At 40.7% G+C, this 20,358-nt stretch overlaps 1 protein-coding gene across 4 annotated transcripts in view; it reads right to left on the bottom strand.

Moving 5' to 3' along the window:
• The window catches only part of LOC149220354 (uncharacterized), a 115,578-nt gene that overhangs the window by 93,877 nt on the left and 1,343 nt on the right, over positions 1 to 20,358 (bottom strand). For 2 of the 4 annotated variants that reach the window (XM_089384765.1, XM_089384766.1), the window contains exon 4: positions 20,183 to 20,278. The exons of the other annotated variants lie outside the window; for them this stretch is intronic. In XM_089384765.1, the coding sequence (XP_089240891.1) occupies positions 20,183 to 20,278 (96 nt within the window). The remainder of the gene's footprint in view (positions 1 to 20,182; positions 20,279 to 20,358) is intronic. 4 annotated transcript variants of the gene reach the window in all.

The raw sequence follows: 20,358 nt of genomic DNA on the forward strand, positions 1-20,358 counted from the left end.
AGTGCAATACATCTCTAAACCAAAAATATATCAACAAAGAGGCTCTAGATTATCTCTAGTGCAAAAAAAACATGTTGCAACAAATACCTACATATCATCAAAATCATTGCCTAAATTGGGATCCTCATCATCAATATCACCCTCAAAGCATTAAAATAAGATACAAAAAACTTCATATGTCAAACCAACATTTTGTTTGAGTGATGGGTACATTTTTACTAGGGTCATGACAAAAGAAGTTCAACAACAAATGCCACTAACATCAAGGTACATAAAGGGCTTGGTGCTCTTGATTAAATGCTAGTTCTATACCCTCATACACAACAAAATCCAATGGAAATGTTGCAATCCTCCCAATCCTTACATCCTAAAATTGTTAAGTCCACTGGATTTTGAGTGGGATCTAAAATTCTACTTTCTCCATATGAAATCCAATGAGGTTAGAACAACTCTCAAACATCCTAAGTTTATTAATGGTAATATTAAAAATCTAAGGAACCCTAAGCTTGCATATTAGACTACTCAACTCAAAAATTATTATTATTATTATTATTAGTATTAGTATTATTATTACATTTTAAATGTCCTTGGTGGCATTGTACTAAACCAACCGGTTCAGGGAAAAAAGGCTAGTTCAATACCGAATCGGCCTTTTCCGATTCCAGACATAGAACCAGACTAGTTTGAGGATCTGTTAATTTTTGGTATGTTCTATGCTTAAGAGCAATTTACTTCAATTTTCTTATTAGCCCAATATCAATATCCAGTTTAGCAATCACATCAGCATGATAGTAAAATGCAGATAGAACATAAACAATAGAAGACAAGCTAGGACAAGAGGACACAAGATGTGGCACCAACCAAGGACAAACCCGAATGTGGGGAAACCCTTGATCAATTCTTCTTATATTCTTCAATAGTTCAGCAGAGAGAGAGAGAGAGAGAGAGTACAATGATATAAAGTCAATATTGACTTGCCAAATAGGAGATCTGATATCAAAGATCTTAACCATGAAGTTGACTCAATGAAATTGCAATTCTGTCACCAAGGGTTGAAGTTTGCAATTCTGAAAACTTGTCATTGTTGTTCATGGACTGAACAACAGGGTTTCAATTGAATCTTACAGCAGCCTACTACATAACTTGATGTGGCTTCCTTCCCTGTGAACTCAATCTCCTAAACAACTGTTATAGGACTGCAGCAAGTTCACCATAGGTATGACTTCAGCCATAACTATCCCAGAAACCTTCTTCTATTGCTGCCTCCCATTTATAAGCTCCTATCCTCCACGCTGATTGATCTATCAATCAGAACATTACCAAGGAGTTATCTATAACCACCTTGTTGTTGCCTCCTAGTCATGATTTTTGTGCTTATTGCTGTAGCTTCTTATCTCTGGTTAGGGCATCCAAAACCCTCCAAAATCTGCCACAACAGTCCTTCAATCACAATGTTCCCTTGTCATCTTTTGTTGTCCTTCTAGGCCCAATCTTGCTGATGTATGTCCCTAAGAAACCACCTCAAGGCACCCTACAGATCTCGGATCTGCTACAGCAAGGAGTTTGACATTAAGGCAAGGGTTTACACCTTCAATTTGGGCTGCAGTGTCTTCTTAGGAATTGCGGCTAGGTGAGAGGACCCTTACTAGGTCTCTCGGCCTCTCAACAACCCTCTATGCATGCTACTGCAACATCATCACCTGCGGCCCAAAACATAATATCCAAACACTGTAACTAAACACAGAAGAACCCTTTTTCTTTACCTCTGATCTGTGGTTTTGTTTAGCAAAGGAGATATGTCACAAACTGCCCATACGTCTGCTCTTTAGGTCCCTTCTAGCTGTGGCTTTCTCCACAGAGAAATCCGCACCAAAACGCAGAGAAGAATCTCTCCTAATCCTGTTTGCACTCTCCTCATCCTTGCCTTAGATCCGCACTTCAAACGCAGAGGAGTTTTGGCCTCTTCTTCTTGACTGCGACTAGGGCATGGCCTCTTCTCTTGACTGCGGCTAGGGCATGGCCTCTTCTCTTGACTGCAGCTAGGGCACCTCTTAACCTTTCTTTCCACCACGTCCTCCTTGTGAGAAGACATACCCAAACAACTGGAGAGAAAGATCATGAGATGATGTGCTCCTAAAATGACTTGAGGTCTCCTCTATTTAAATGCAACATTGAGGATGAGCTTGGGGTAAAGGTGCTTGATTTGCTTGCTAGTCGACCTTGACAATTTCTCAATAATATAAATAAATTCATATCTCCATATATACATGTCGGAATCGGATGATCTTTAGATCAATCCTACACCTCTTGGAGAAAGGAATCCAAGAAAAATATCAATTGCCATAAAATAAGGTGACCCATTTGGAGTTTGGCCCTAGTTGCCAATTTTAATAGGATCAAACCAATCGGACCGGCCAGCTCAGGTCCAGTTCCAATAACACTAGTTATATGCACCCTTACATGCTATATAAATGAGACTTTTGAATATTTGTGTATAAATGGTTTGGATTCATATGGATGCACATGAATATATAGGTTTTTCTTTAAAATTTGAATATTTTATATACCTTTGGTCAATCAGTTTTTTGGTTCGTAATTGTTACCTGTTCCGTGTTAGTTTCTTTTGAACCCGAATTCAGATTTAGTGCCCAATAAACTATGCCTAAAATGGAAAATAAAATTCAGATATGATTTTTATACACCAAATATACTAGGTTCCTAACTTAGCATGCACAACAGAAGTAGAAACAACAATGAAACAAAACACATAAATAGTATGACACAGTTTTACCCTTGAAACCCCGATGTGGAGAAAACCAACAAAATTGGGCTTTATTCAACTTCTAAAAATGGTGATTATAGCAAAGGATTTTTCCCAGAAAATTACAGCAGCAAAAAACCCAATCTTTTCCTTGTATGACCCTGCACAAAACAACTCGTGCGGCCCAGGGAAATCGATGTACAACCCAATTGTACGACCCAACAAATTCGGGCCTATTCTACCTTGCAAATTTGTGGCTCCACAACTTGATAATTTCACCCTGTTCGCTGCTCCTGAAGTCAACTTTTGTGTTGTTCCTTTTTTGTTGTCAATTGAACCTAATTGTCGATTGAATGCCCAATCTCTCGTGCCAAATCGAACTCACACTCAACAGCTTGATTTCTTCTTCATATAGTGGTTGGCCTAATCTCCAAAGAAATGGAGGTCTGAGATTGCTTCTCCACCCTTGAGATCAATGGTCACGACTTAATCTGTCATTGACCTTTTTCACTTAATAAAAAGTTCGCTAGTAAAGCCAATGATTAAATTGAGTTTTGCCTAAGGTTTAGACTTAGGAAATATTTAAATTTAGTTGTAGAAGTGAATTTAGGTGATTAACTGCATGTCATGGCACTTGACCGATGCAGAATCACATTCCAAGCTACAATTTCAACGCTCCTTCTTAGCGAGGAAGGTGTTCTACACAACACCCAAATTATCCTTGAAGAATACAAACTTGCCTTTCATCAAGGCCTTAGTCAGGATCACTATTACCTGCTCATCTATAGGTATGTACTGCAGCTTCACAATCCCCTTCTGCACACAATCTTTGATGAAGTGGTACCTGATCTAAATGTGTTTCGACTTGTCATGAGACACTAGTTTCTTAGAGAGTTTGATGCAACTCTGATTGTCACAGTGAATGACAGTAGACTCCAATAGTAAAACCAATGATTAAATTGACTTTTGCCTAAGGTTTAGACTTAGGAAATATTTAAATTTAGTTGTGTAAGTGAAATTAGGTGATTGACTGCATGTCATGGCACTTGACCGATGCTGAATCACATTCCAAGCTACGGTTTCAACGCTCCTTCTTAGCGAGGAAGGTGTTCTTCCTTCAAGAATACAAACTTGCCTTTCATCAATGCCTTAGTCAGGATGACTGTTACCTGCTCATCTATAGGTATGTACTGCAGCTTCACAATCCCCTTCTGCACACAATCTTTGATGAAGTGGTACTTGATCTAAATGTGTTTCGACTTGTCATGAGACACTAGTTTCTTAGAGAGTTTGATGTAACTCTGATTGTCACAGTATAGGTATGTATTGCAGCTTCACAATCCCCTTCTGCACACAATCTTTGATGAAGTGGTACCTAATCTAAATGTGTTTCGACTTGTCATGAGACACTAGTTTCTTAGAGAGTTTGATGTAGCTCTGATTGTCACAGTGAATGACAATAGACTCCAACTCTTGATCAAAAAACCACACAAGGAGCTTCCGAAGCCAAATGGCCTCACAAGTTACTAGGTTGGCAGCCATGTATTCGACCTAAGAAGAACTCAACACAACTAATCTTTGTTTCGTGTTGAACCAAAACTCCTAATGCTAAACTGAAACAGCACCCAAGGGTGCTTTTTCTATCAATTGGACTGCCTTCCCAATCTACATCAATGTACCCCTCCAACTTCACTCCATTTTGTTGAATATAACTCAGTCCATACTCGATTGTGCCTCAAAGATATCTCAACACATGTTCTGCAGCTACCTAGTGAACTCGCTTAGGCTCTACTACGAACTAACTGAGTGTGTTAACTGCAAAATATATGTCTAGTCCGGTGTTGACCAGACACATGACAGAGCCAATAAACTGTCTATATAAGGAAGAGTCCACTACCTTTGATATGGAATTGTCAATTTTCTTCCAGTTGATCACTAAGCATAGCCATGGGTCTACAGTCCTCCATCTTGAATCGCTTCAAGACCTCAACTGTATATTTCCCTTATACAAGGAATATCTCTCCATCTTTCTACCACACCTCCAAACCCAAAAAATAGGGCATCAACCTCAAGCCCTTCATTTCAAACTTTGCAACTAGGCCCTCTTGCATTCTATTATGAGCCTCTCGGAACCTGCAAGAAATAGGTCATCAAAATAAAGCACCAAAATGAGAGGTTCTCCCATTATCTGAATGTAATACAGGTTGGGGTTTGCTTCACTCTTGGTGAAGCCCACGCCCTACAAGTGATTGTCAATCCTAACATACCACGCCCTGGGAACCTACTTGAGCCCATACAGCGCTCTCTTTAATCTGCACACATTAGAGTCCCTCCCATGTACTTCAAAACCCTTTAATTGCTCAATATAGATCTCTTGCTCAACCACACCAATGAGGAAGGTCGTCTTCACGCCCATTTAGTGAATCCTCCAACCCATGTGCAATAGAGATCATTGCCCTAATGGATGAGTACCTAGCTGCAGGGGCAAAGGTCTTATCAAATTCAATCCCTTCCATCTAAGGAAACACCTTAGCCACAAAATGGGCTTTGAACTTCTCCACACTACCATCTACAGCGTGCTTGATCTTGTACACCTACCTAGAGCCAACCATTGATTTTCCCTCCAGTCGTGGCACTACCTCCTGTTCGTTGCTCTTCATAATGGAAGAATACCCTTCCACCATGGCATCCATCCACCCCTGATGCTCAAATGCCTCCTAAAAACTAGCAAGTTCGGCCTCAATCAACTCACTCATCAGCGCCATGTAACTAGAATAGCGCCAAGGTGCTCTTCTCCGTCTAACTGAATATCTAGGAGTGCCCACATACTCCTTGGCCTCTCTCAATGTCTGCTCTACCCACTTAGTTCTCTTTCCTCCCTGCGTTGGGAGTCTGAGTCTAGGTGTAAGGAGCCATTTACCCCTCCTCCTATTTTTTCTAGCTCGCCCTGCTCAATCTATTCTCCACTCTATGTGACAATACTCTAAGAGATCTACATTATCTCATCCTTTGGTGCATGCTGCTCTTGAACCTCCATTGTAGATGAATTTGTGCTACAAGACTTTCGAAGAGCCCTTTCCTCTTCAAACTTCACATCCCTACGTATCATTGCCTTCCTGAGAGTAGGGATGTATACTCTATAGGCCTTTGAAGTCTCGTCGTATCCCACAAGAATCCCCTTTTGCGCATTAGGCTCTAGCTCTGTTCTCCTCTTTGACGAAACCTGGCAATACACCCTAGGCTTGAATGTTAGGCTGCCTAACTCAAAAATTATTATTATTATTATTATTATTACTATTACAATTTAAATGTCCTTGGTGGCATTGTACTAAACCAATCGGTTCAGGGAAAAAAGGCTAGTTCAGTACCGAATCAGCGTTTTCCAATTCCAAACCTAGAACTAAACTAGTTTGAGGGTCAAGTCGATCGGACCGGCCAGTTTTGGTCCAATTCCGATAACACTGGTTATATGCACCCTTACATGTTATATAAACAAAAACTTTTGAATCTTTGTGTATAAATGGTTTGGATTCACATGGATGCACATGAATACATATGATTTTCTTTAAAATTTGAATATTTTATATATTTTTGGTCGACCGGTTTTTTGGTTCGTTTTTTTTACCGGTTCCGTGTTAGTTTCTTTTAAACCCAAATAGAGATTTAGTGCCCAATAAAATATGCTTAGAACAGAAAATAAAATTCAGATATGGTTTTTATACACCAAATACACTGGGTTCCTAACTTAGCATGCACAACAGAAGCAAAAACAACAATGACACCAAACACATAAATAATATGATAGTTTTACCCTGGAAATCCTGATGTGGGGAAAGCCAACAAAATTGGGCTTTATTCAACTTCTGAAAATGGTGATTATAGCATGGGAATTTTCCCAGAAAATTACAACAGCAGAAAACTCAATCTTTTCCCTGTAAGGCCCTGCACAAAACAGCTCGTGCAACCCAAAGAAATCATTGTACAACCCAACTGTACTACACAACAAATTCAACCTATTCGGCCCTACAAATTCATGGCTATGCAACCCGATAATTTCACCCTATTAGTTGCTCCTGTAGTCAACCGATTCGTTGTTCCTCTTTTGCTGTCAGTTCAACCTAATTTTCAACTAGATGCCCAGTCTCTCTTGTGCCAAATCGAACTCACACTCAACAGCTTGATTTCCTCTTCATATAGCGGCTGACCTAATCTCTAATGAGATGGAGGGCTGAGATTGCTTCTCCACCCTTGAGATCAATGGTCACAACTTAATCTGTCATTGGCCTTTTTCACTTAATTAAAAGTTGGCCAGCAAAGCCAGTCATTAAATTGACTTTTGCCAAAGGTTCAGACTTAGGAAATATTTAAATTTAGTTGTAGAAGTGAATTTAGGTGATTGACTGCATGTCATGGCACTTGACCAATGCAGAATCACATTCCAAGCTACAGTTTCAACACTCCCTCTTAGCAAGGAAGGTGTTCTACACAACACCCAACTTATCCTTGAAGAATACAAACTTGTCTTTCATCAAGGCCTTAGTCAGGATGATTGTTACCTACTCATCTATAGGTATGTACTGCAGCTTCACAATCCCCTTCTACACACAATCTTTGATGAAGTGGTACCTGATCTAAATGTGTTTCGACTTGTCATGAAACACTAGATTCTTAGAGAGCTTAATGCAACTTTGATTGCCACAGTGAATGACAATCAGCTCCAAATCGATCAAATAGCCCCACACGGAGCTTCCGAAGCCAAATGGCCTCACAGCTTGCCACGCTGGCAGCCATGTATTTGACCTATACATAACTTAACGCGACTAATTTTTGTTTCTTGTTGAACCAAGACTCCTATTCCTAAACTAAAACAACACCCAGGGGTGCTTCTTCTATCAATTGTAATGCCTACCTAATCTGCATCAATGTACCCCTCCAGCTTCACTCCATTCGGCTGAATATAACTCAGTCCATACTCGATTGTGCCAAGAAGATATCTCAACACGTTCTCCAGCTACCCAATGAACTCGCTTAGGCTCTACCATGAATTAACTGAGTGTGTTAACTGCAAAACATATGCCCGGTCTGGTGTTGACCAGATACATGAGAGAGCTAATCAACAATCTATATAAGGTAGGGTCCACTACTTCTGATCTAAAATTTTCAATTTTCTTCCACTTGGTCACTAGAAGCATAGCCATGGGTCTGGAGCAATGTTGCACGAAGCAGGGACGAAACGGGGACATTTTTTGGAAGCGGGGACACGAAAGCGTCATTTTCCAAAAATCTAGGAAGCGAAGCGTCTGCTATATATATATATATATATATATATATATATATATATATATATATATATATATATATTTTTATTTTTTATTTTTTTGCATTTATATTCAAAACAAACATCCCAAATACCAAATTAGTTGTAGAAGACATGAAAACATGCATATTTTTGCATAAATCAAGATAGATATGGCATCCATGATTCCATTGTAGTTACTAGTATGTACATCAATGATTAATTATTCGAGCATCAACCATCTATATTCTAGCAATTAATTATTCGAGCATCAACCATCTATATTCTAGCAATTACAAACATACATCAAATTTTTAAGCATATTATAAAACATAAAACATAGAGTATATTATGATTTATCTAGCAAGTGAGCAACTGTCAACATTTGTCATGTCCAAAATTCAAATAATAATGTTTACAAAATAGGTCACTTGGTCACTGCCAAGACAAAAAGGTTCAAATTCACAAGCCTACAAGTCTAATGATTAATCTATGACAAAAGTAGTAAATTGTGAATATATCTACTAATCTCTCCTCCTTCCACCATGAAGAGAACATGATGGCGGGCTTCCACATGGTGGCAATGAAGAAGATGGTGCATGTGGAAGTTGTGGAAGTTGTGGTACTGAAACTGATGAAGACGAACCCCCTGCTATTGGTGTTGAACCATGGAACCTAGGAACTAAGGGACCAGATCGGGGTAGCATCTCAACTCTATCATCATCATCCTGGAATCGCTCAAAAAATTCATACCGAAAAAAACCACTAGTTGACAAAAAAAAATTAAAAACATGAATTAGAGAAATGCTTTATAAGCAAAATTCATACCACAATGGACATACCTGGATAAGAGCATCCTCTAATTGCTCTAATCGCAACACTCCATCCTCCAAATTGGGCTCCTCTGGATTCCTGTCCTAAACCTTAAGGTCTTTATTATTCATTGCATCATCATAGTAATGGGACAACAATCGCAAGTTGTAATGAACATAAACCAAGCTCTCTGCCTGGTCTAAACTCAACCTGTTCCTTTTAACACTGTGGATGAAAGAATAAGAGCTCCAACACCTCTTTGCAAAAGAAGTGTTTACCACCTGTGATAGCACCCACAATGCCAAAGTTTGTAGAAGTGGAGTAGCCCTCCATGCGTGTTCCACCGCTCAAGAAAAGAAAAAGTCTCTCGATCTCTAATTGCATGCATGCTCCCAAATGGACCAGTGTTAAGCGTATAGTTGCTCAACTGTCTTCGTACCATGGCAGCCTCCTCCTCATCAGGGACTAATTTACTCAATGCAATCATATATTTTTTGTGAACCTCTTGATCTTGGTGTGGTTTTCTCCTGCTCCCCCCCCCCCCAAGGTGTTGGTGTTGAAAGCCATGATGGATGGTAGTATTTAGGTGTCAAAACATATGCTAATGCATCCAATGGAACATTTAGCATTTCCTGTTGGTTTTCCACCTCTGCACGAATATAATTGTACAAGGTAATATCTCTAGGCTCAACAATATCTTTAATCTGCCCCAACATGCTATCCATTTGCTCATACACCTCCCCAATTATTGGTCGATCTAAATCTCCAAACTTGATCATGTAATAAATTGGTTTGGTGAATTGCAAAACATATTTAACCTGTGACCAAAAGTACATGTCAAGAATAGTGTCCTTGGCTACATTAGCACCATCTCTATCAGTGTTAATTTCCTCCCATGATTCAGCACACACCATATTAGTTAAAGCTTGTCTCACCTTCACTAGCCGCCTAAAGGTGAGGTAATCACTGGCAAATCTTGACTTTGCAGGTTTAAGCAACTGCAACTTGGAGTAAGTGCCATAGAAGTAGTTTACTCTTGTATGCCCCGTGATGAATTTAATGAGTTGATTCCCTCTCCTGTAAAGCTCATTAATCCACCCACATTCTTTATGCTTCACAATATCATGCATCAAAAGGTTCAATGTGTGAACCAGGCACCCAGACCAAAAGATGTGTGGATGAGTACACTCAATAATTTTTCCTGCTGCCTTACAATTTGCTGCATTATCTGTGATCATCTAAACCACATTATTTGGACCAACATCTTTGATTGATTGCAATAGGAGATCTGCAATGTTTTGGGAAGATGCATCGATGGAGAAGGAGTCATGACATGTAATAAATATTGCACCACTAGCAGAAACACCAAGAACATTTATCAAATGTTGGTTTCTAATATTTGTCCACCCATCTGATACAATGGATACCCCACAATCTACCCACTCATTTGTAAAACGTGTCAAAGATCTTTGAACCTTTGCTTTTTCTCTTTCTAATAACATTGTTCTAGCTTTCTCATAGTTGGGGGACTTGTATCCTTTTGGGGTTTCATTGATGGCCTTTACCATTTCATGCCAATAGGGAGAGTGAAGCACATTGAATGGTACACTGCAAGCACAAAGAAATCGGACTATCTTTCCATCCACATCATCCCTCCCAGCAACATTCAGGAAATCCCCTATTATTCTTTTACCTCCAAAGCTTCCAGAAGTACCATGAGGAGATGAGCTACCAAATCTAGAGGTTGCACTTGATTCAGAATGAGTTTTTTGTTTCTTGCTTTTTTGTTGTGCAACCTCCTCTATTTGGATGTATTTTCTTCTTTGTTCAACTGAAATGTTTGGGCAAATTTGTATCCCCACAACACCCTTTTTGTCATCACTGTCCATCACCCCACAAAGATGCCTCCTCACACGGGTATATGAACCACTAAATGGTTTTCCTCCATGACAACCATGAGGGCACATAGTTCCACAAAGGTGTTAATGCAGCTTTCCCCTCTAGTGTTTCAGTGTTCCCTTCAGGTTCAACTTCATCCCCTTCCTCTTCAAACCCTTCCTCCTCATCATACATTGGGTCACTCATATTGGGACCACTATCCTCTTGTTCTTCTTCCCTTCTATTCCTACTCCCCCTTGCCATCATTAAAACCAAAAGTGGAATGATACATAGAAGCCAAAAGAACACCATCTTGGAATATGAATATAGGTGGTGGACAACCTGCAATTAAATGAGCAAGTAGAAAGAATGGGAAAGAGTAGGAGAGGGAGGAGAAAAATACAAAAAAAAATGTCAAAAAAATGAGGGAGTTTGGGGTTTGCACTTACCTCTTTAGCTCTTGTAGATGGAAGTCCTCCAAGCTCCTACTCCAAGCTCCTCCTCCTTCTCCTAGCTCCTCCTCCTTCACTCCTCTAAGCTCTCCTCTCTTCTCCTCTCCAAGCTCTCATAAACTCAAAGTGAGAAAATGAGAGATGAATGGGTGTTAAATCCCTTCATTCCTCACCCTAACCCAAGGTGGACCCACCCCCAACCAAGCAAAAGAACAAAAATTAAAATAAAAAATAAAAACAGCGTTTTTTGGCCTGCACGGCGGAAACAGCGGGCGCCCAGCTAAAGCGGTCGCGATCCGTACGGATCGAACCCCGAAGCGTCACACTTCGTACGGCCGAACCGTCGTACAAATCGCGTTTCGGAAAAACCGAAACGTGAATCGGTCGTATGCTTCTGAAAATGGCAGGAAGCGTGTTTATCAGCCTAATCCGCGTTTCAAAGGGCGATTCCCCCACGCATCCGTACAGATCGAGGATCGGGGTTTTGATCCGGGGGGGGGGCGTTTCCTGCAACACTAGTCTAGAGTCCTCCATCTTGAATCGCTTCAATATCTCAATTGTATATTTCCCCTATCCAAGGAATATCTCTCCCTCTTTCTACCACACCTCCAAACCCAAAAAATAGGGCATCAACCTCAATTTTTGAACTTTGCAACTAGGTTCCTCTTGCATTCTATTATGAGCCTCTCAGAAGTTGTAAGAAATAGGTCATCAACATAAAGCACCAAAATGAGAGGTTCTCTCTTTATCTTAATGTAATACAAGTTGGGGTTTGCTTCACTCTTAGTGAAGCCCACGCCAAGCAAGTAACTGTCAATCCTGAAATACCACGCCCTGGGAACCTACTTGAGCCCATACAGCGCTCTCTTTAATCTGCACATGAGAGTCCCTCCCATGTACTTCAAAACCCTTCAGTTGCTCAATATAGATCTCTTCCTCAACCACATCGTTGAAGAAGGCCGCCTTCACACCCATCTAGTGAATTGTCCAAACCATCTGTGGTGCAATAGAGATCACTGCCATAATGGATGAGTACTTGGCTACAGGGGCAAAGGTCTTATCAAAGTCAAACCCTTCCATCTAAGAAAACCTCTTAGCCACAAAATGGGCTGTGAACTTCTCCACACTGCCATCTGTAGCGTACTTGATCTTGTACACCTATTTGGAGCCAACCATTGATTTTCCCTATAGTCGTGGCACTACCTCCCATATGTTGCTCTTCATGATGGAAGAATACTCTTCCACCATTGCATCCATCCACACCTGATGCTCAAATGCCTCCTTAAAACTAGCAAATTCGGCCTCAATCAACTCACTCATTGGCGTCGTGTAACCAGAATATCGCCAAGGTGGTCTTCTCTATCTAACTGAATATCTAGGAGTATCCACATACTCCTCGGCCTCTATCAGTGACTACTCTCCCCACTTAGTTCTCTTCCTCCCTGTGTTGGGAGTTTGAGTCTAGGTGTGAGGAGCCATTTTCCCCTCGTCTTGTTTTTCTGGCTCGGCCTGCTCGATTTACTCTCCACTCTGCATGACAGTGCTCTGAGAGGTCTGCACAATCTCAACCTTTGGTGCATGTTGCTCTTGAACCTCTATTGTAGATGAATATGTGCTACAATACTTCCCAAGAGCCCTTTCCTCTTCAAACTTCACATCCCTACGTATCATTGTCTTCCTGGGAGTAGGAACGTATATTCTGTAGGCCTTTGAAGTCTCGTTGTATCCCACAAGAATCCTCTTTGCTACAGTAGGCTTCTCCTCTCTGACACAAACTAGCAATACACCCTAGGCTTGAATATTAAGCTGCCCAACTCAAAAATTATTATTATTATTACTACATTTTAAATGTCCTTGGTGGCATTGTATTAAACCAACTGGTTCAGGGGAAAAAGGCTAGTTCAGTATTGAATCGACTTTTCCATTTCCAAACCTAGAACTGGACTAGTTTGAGGGTCAAACCAATCAGACTGGCCAGTTTTGGTCCAGTTCCAATAACATTGGTTATATGCACCCTTACATGCTATATAAATGAGAACTTTTGCATATATACTTTTGGTCAACCGGTTTTTTGGTTTGTTTTTTTTACCGGTTCCATGTTAGTTCCTTTTGAACCCAAATTCAGATTTAGTGCACAATAAAATATGCTTAGAACATAAAATAAAATTCAGATCTGGATTTTATACACCAAATACATTGGGTTCCTAACTTAGCATGCACAACAAAAGGAAAAACAACAATGAAACCAAAAACATAAATAATATGAACAGTTTTACCCTAGAAACCACAATGTGGAGAAAACCAACAAAATTGGGCTTTAATCAACTTCTGAAAATGGTGATTATAGCAAGGGAATTTTCCCAGAAAATTACAGCAGCAGAAAACTCAATCTTTTCCCTGTACGGCCCTGCACAAAACAGCTCATGCAGCCCAAAGAAATTGTTGTACAGCCCAGTTGTACGACCCAACAAATTCGGCATATCCGGCCCTGTAAATTCGTGGCTATACAGCCCAATAATTCCACCCTGTTAGCTGCTACTAAAGTTAACTTGTGTGTTGTTCCTCTTTTGCTGTCAGTTCAACCTAATTTTTCACTGAATGCTCAGTCTCTCTTGTGCCAAATCGAACTCACACTCAACAGCTTGATTTCCACTTCATATAGTGGCTGACCTAATCTCGAAAGAGATGGAGAGCTGAGATTGCTTCTCCACTCTTGAGATCAATGGTCACGACTTAATCTGTCATTGACCTTTTTCACTTAATAAAAAGTTGGCCAGTAAAGCCTGTGATTAAATTGACTTTTGCCTAAGGTTCAGACTTAGGAAATATATAAATTTAGTTGTATAAGTGAATTTAGGTGATTGGCTACATGTCATGGCACTTGACCAATGCGGAATCACATTCCAAGCTACAGTTTCAACACTCCCTTTTAGCGAGGAAGGTGTTCTACACAACACCCAACTTAACCTTGAAGAATACAAACTTGCCTTTCATCAAGGCCTTGGCCAGGATGACTGTTACCTGCTCATCTGTAGGTATGTAATGCAGCTTCACAATCCCCTTCTGCACACAATCTTTGATGAAGTGGTACCTGATCTAAATGTGTTTTGACTTGTAATGAAACACTGGATTCTTAGTGAGCTTGATGCACCTCTGATTGTCACAGTGAAAGACAATCGGCTCCAACTCTTGATCAAATAGCCCCACGAGAAGCTTCCAAAGCCAAATGGCCTCACAGGTTGCCAGTCTGGCAGGCATGTATTCGACCTAAGCAGAACTCAACACAACTAATTGTTGTTTCCTGTTTTACCAAGACTCCTAATCCTAGACTTAAAAAGCACCCAAGGGTGCTTTTTCTATCAATTGTACTGCCTGCCCAATCTGCATCAATGTACCCCTCCAACTTCACTCCATTCTGCTGTTATAACTCAATCCATACTCGATTGTGCCCCGAAGATATCTCAACACAGGTTCTGCAGCTACCAATTGAACTCCTTAGGCTCTACCATGAACTAACTGAGTGTGTTAACTGCAAAACATATGTCTGGTCTGGTGTTGACCAGATACATGAGAGAGCCAAACAATTGTCTGTATAAGGTAGGGTCCACTACCTCTGATCTGAAATTGTCAATTTCCTTCCAGTTGGTCACTAGAGGAGTATCCATGGATCGGAAGTCCTCCATCTTGAATCCCTTCAAGGTCTCAAATGTATATTTCCCATGTCTAAGGAATATCTCTCCCTCTTTCTACCACACCTCCAAACCCAAAAAATAGGGCATCAACCTCAAGTCCTTAGTTTCGTACTTTGCAACTAGGTCTCTCTTGCATTCTACTATGAACCTCTCAGAAGCTATAAGAAATATGTCATCAACATAAAGCACCAAAATGAGAGGTTCTCCCTTTATCTGAATGTAATACAGGTTGGGGTCTGTTTCACTCTTGGTGAAGCCCATGCCCTGCAAGTAACTGTCAATTCTGACATACCACGCCCTGGGAACCTACTTACAGCGCTCTATTTAATCTGGAGTCTCTCCCATGTACTTCAAAACCCTTCAATTGCTTAATATAGATCTCTTCCTCAACCACACCAATGAGGAAGGCCATCTTCACGCCCATCTAGTTAATCCTACAACCCATCTATAGTGCAATACAACGCTCTCTTTAATCTGAACACATGAGAGTCTCTCCCGTGTACTTCAAAACCCTTCAGTTGCTTAATATAGATCTCTTCCTCAACCACACCATTGAGGAAGGCCATCTTCACGCCCATCTAGTGAATCCTCCAACCCATCTGTGGTGCAATACAACGCTCTCTTTAATCTGAACACATGAGAGTCTTTCCCATGTACTTCAAAATCCTTCAGTTGGTTAATATAGATCTCTTCCTCAACCACACCATTGAGGAAGGCCATCTTCACGCCCATCTAGTGAATCCTCCAACCCATTTGTGGTGCAATAGAGATCACTACCCTAATGGATGAGTACCTGGCTACAGGGGCAAAGATCTTATCAAAGTCAATCCCTTCCATATGAGAAAACCCCTTAGCCACAAAATGGGCTTTGAACTTCTCCACACTGCCATCTGCAGCATGTTTGATCTTCGCCTACTTGGAACCAGCCATTGATTTTTCATCCAATCGTGGCACTACCTCCCATACGTTGCTCTTCATGATGGAAGAATACTCTTCCACCATGGCATCCATCCACACCTGATGCTCAAATGCCTCCTGAAAACTAGTAAGTTCAGCCTCAATCAACTCACTCATCAGCACCATGTAACCAGAATAGCGCCAAGGCAATCTTCTCTGTCTGAATAAGTATCTAGGAGTGCCCACATTCTCCTCGGGCTCTCTCAGTATTTGCGCTGCCCACATAGTTCTCTTCCTCCTTGTGTTGGGAATCTGAGTCTAGGTGTGAGGAGCCATTTGCCCCTCGTCTTGTTTTTTCTGTCTCGACCTGCTCGATCTACTCTCCACTTTGTGTGCCAGTACTCTGAGAGGTCTGGCTATCTTAACCTTTGGTGCATGTTGCTCCTAAACCTCCATTGTAGATAAATATGTGCTACAAGACTTTCGAAGAACCCTTTCCTCTTCAAACTTCACATTCCTACGTATCACTGTCTTCCTGAGAGTAGGAATGTATACTTTGTGGGCCTTTGAAGTCTCATTGTATCCCACAAGTATCCCTTTCATTGCAATAATCTCTAGCTTCATTCCCTCGCTGACGGAACTTGGCAATACACAAAGCACCCAATGATGTGGATGTGCCCTAGGTCTAGTTTCTTCCCTGTAAACGCCTCCTTAGGTGTCAATCTTCCCAACACCTTGTGTGGGCTTCTATTCTGCAAATAGACAGCAATATTGCAAGCCTCTGCCCATAGAAACATAGGCAGCTCCTAGTCATGAAGCATAGCCTTGGCCACTCCAACAATGGCCCTATTCTTTCATTCTGAAACCCCATTTTGCTGAGGGTTGTAAGGAATTGCCAGCTCCTTTTTGATGCCCTCACATGCGCAAAAGTCCTTGAAAGCATTAGAGGTATACTCGCCTCCATTGTCGAACCTAAGTATCTTAATCTTCCTTCAAGTTTGGTTCTCCAAAAAAGCTTTAAAGTCCTTGAACCAACTAAAAACTTCGTCTTTGTTCTTCATGAAGTATATCCAGGTCTTCCTGGAGAAGTCATCTATGAAGGTCACATAGTAATGGTACCCACTTAAGGATACAGTTGACATGGGCCCACATACGTTTGAGTGTATAAGATCCAGAATTCCTTTGGGCCTAGTGTCGCTACTTAGAAATTTGGTCTTGGCATATTTACTTAGTGTGCAGCCCTTGAACATTTCATGCTGCTCAACCTTGAACTCTGGCAGCCCTGTCACAATCTTCTTCAGGGAAAATTTTAAGGATGGAAATTTATCTTAAATTTTAGAAACCTTGGAGAATCTTATTAGGCCCTAATATGCAAATTGTAAAATGTTTGGCGATATTTTTGTAAAAATATTCAAATTTCTAATAATTTGATATAAACCCTATAAAAAATGGCAATCTTTAAGGTTATATTATAAAATTTGGGCAAATCCTTTTTAGGAAAATGAAATTTGTGAATCTTTTTTTTTTTAAAAAGCACAGAAAATTAGCCAACCTATGAATATTAGCCCCTAAAATTTTCTCTACTCTCCTTGAGCACATTGAGCGCTTCATGGTGAAGATGGGCCATAACTCCCCCAACCCTCGGCTACAACTTACTAGTGCCTACGTTGGCTCAAACTGCAGTTTGAACAAGTTGCCCTTCCTAACTCCTATCGCTTTGGTCATCTTGGAATTCTTAGGCCGAATGTATACTTTGTCCTCCTCAAAGGTCACAATGTAACCCTTGTCCTCCAGGGTAGCCACAAAAATCAAATTATTGGTCATGCCCAAAACATCCTCCACCAACAAGGATTTACCAAACTCCCTCTAGAACTTCACAGTACCAATTCCCATTGTCTGGTACTTGGTATTGTCCCCCAATTCTATATAGAAGTCCGTGTCTTTCTCCTTCATACTAGTGAAGTACTCCTTGACTCTCATCATGTGACAAGAAGCCCCACTATCAATGTACCACACACTAGTGGTTACTAAGCTTGAGAGACAAGCAGTGAGTGAGAACTCATTCAAACCTTGTTGCAAATTCATCCACTTCAGCTAAGGCCGCAATTTGCTTCTTCTGTTTTCCCTTTTTCTTGTTAAGGCAGCGACAGGCAAAGTGTCCTGGTGGATGGCAAGCAAAACAGTTTATCTTGCTTAGGTATTTCTTCTTCTCACCCTCTGAAATAGACCCATCACTTGGCCCCTTCTCAGCCTTAGACTTTCCCTTGCCTGCTAGGGCAAGATTCTCCTCCTCCTTAAACGTCTTCATCTGGTCACCATGCTGACCTCCTTCTCTGATTTCCTCCTGAACGAAATCATCCCACAATCTCTCCCAGGAGAGTAGGTGCTCTTAACCAACAACACACTTCACGAACACCTCCCATTGTCTTGTAAAGCCATTTAAGGCTATGCACACAAGCTCTTCTTCAATGATTGCATCCTCAATAGCCGCCATCTCATCCCTCAACTGCATGATGTTGGTCAAGTACGCAGCCACGCCTTCACCCTTGGACATTCTAATGCTATGAAGCTTGTCCCTCAACACCATTTTACCATGATAGTTTCTTTTGAACCCAAAGCCAGATTTAGTGCCCAATAAAATATGCTCATAACAGAAAATGATCTGATTTTTATACACCAAACACACCGGGTTCTTAACTTAGCATGGATAGCAGAAGCAAAAACAACAACGAAACCAAACACATCAATAGTATGACACAGTTTAACCCTAAAAACCCCAATGTGGGAAAACCAGCAAACTTGGGCTTTATTCAGCTTTTGAAAATCGTGGTTACAGCAAGGAAATTTTCCCAGAAAATTACGCAGCAGAAAACTCTGTCTTTTCCTTGTATGGCCCTGTCCAAAACAGTTCATGCGGTCCAGAGAAATTGTTGTACAGCCCAACAAATTTGGCCTGTTCGGCCCTCCAAAATTGTGGCTGCACAGCCGGATAATTTCACCCTGTTAGTTGCTCCTGAAATCAAACTGTGCATTGTTCACCTTTTGCTGTCAGTTCAACTTGGTTTTCAGCTGAATGCCCAGTCTCTCTTGTGCCAAATCGAACTCACACTCAATAGCTCGATTTCCTCTTCATATAGCAACTGACCTATCTCCAAAGAGATAGAGGACTGGGATTGCTTCTCCACTCTTGAGATCAATGGTTACGACTTAATCTGTCATTGACCTTTTTCACTTAATAAAAAGTTGGTCAGTAAAGTCAGTAACTAAATTATTGACTTTAGCCGAAGATTCAGACTTACGAAATGTTTAAATTTAGCTGTAGAAGTGAATTTAGGTGATTCACTGCATGCCATGGCACTTGACCAATGCAGAATCACCATCCAAGCTACAGTTTCAACATTCCGGTCTGATTATGACTCGTTCCCGATTCGGGGGGTCTACCGCTTCGGTCGATGGTTCAGTTCTGATAACATTGCGTTGTATGCTTGGTGACTAAAAGAATTTAGTAACAAAAATAAAGGACTTGAATGAGGCTACCATAAAGGACTTGAATGACTCTTCGTATTTCTGTGGTTGTTGGCATTCTTGGTTGTGGGTGCAAGCAAGGAATGTTGAAGGTCACAGTGCGCACACACAGGGCACTAAGATGTGTGTACATAAATTGCAAGAGACAAAAAACTCCACAAGAAAAATAAAAATATTCCATTTTCTGCAAAATCACAGATGAAGCCAATTATCTCCTTCAATGTAACTCATTCAAACTAATACAAGTGCTAATCAAGACTGTATTTAGGCTTGTCATAGATTTCAGGAATCGTGATCGACTCTGTAGCCTTAGGCCCAACTTCATACCCCATGATAAGGTCTGCTTAGCATTATGTTGATTTGTTTTTATTCTTGAGGAAACAAAACCCATTCGTGATTCTGAAACTCTACACCATAGAAGCAGATATCGTAAATGACGTGTTGCCTATGAGAAATTAAAAGCATCTTTTCCATGAATCTTAAAACATGATTTCCTTTTTACATGTCTAATCTACAATTGAACTGATATTGAATTAATGCATACTACTGTATGCCTTTTTGTGTCTGAATATGGGGTCATTAAGCTCCAATAACCAAAGACCTAAAGATTGAGACTATATGGCTTGGCTTCTAAGCATGCTACTCTCCAACTGCTCTGCATTTTCTTGCACTGGCTTCATCTGATTGTCTTCACTTAGATATTGCAAAATTGTTACCTCCTTCACTACAAAACAAGCTCGACACATCATGGGAACCATGCTGCGGATAAATAGTCGAAAGGAAATAATGCTAAACAGATTAAAAAAAGGAAAAAGGAAAGAATGGACGTATACACAATAATGACTTTAATTTTCTGTCTAGATCAGACCTCCATAGATGTGTCTTCTCCAGCTCGGATTATAAACACCGGCCAGTAACCATCATTACGCGGTGCTGGCTTGCCTCCAGGATGCCGAGAAATGATCTGCCCAAAAATGTAAAGAAGTTAGCAGATCTCTATCTGGCAATTAAGGGTGTTTGTATGCATATAAAGTACAAGAGCTG

Source organism: Pinus tabuliformis, chromosome Q (genome assembly GCF_031772625.1).
Source record: "Pinus tabuliformis cultivar Carrire ecotype Pingquan chromosome Q, CPIR1, whole genome shotgun sequence".
NCBI lineage: Eukaryota > Viridiplantae > Streptophyta > Pinopsida > Pinales > Pinaceae > Pinus > Pinus tabuliformis.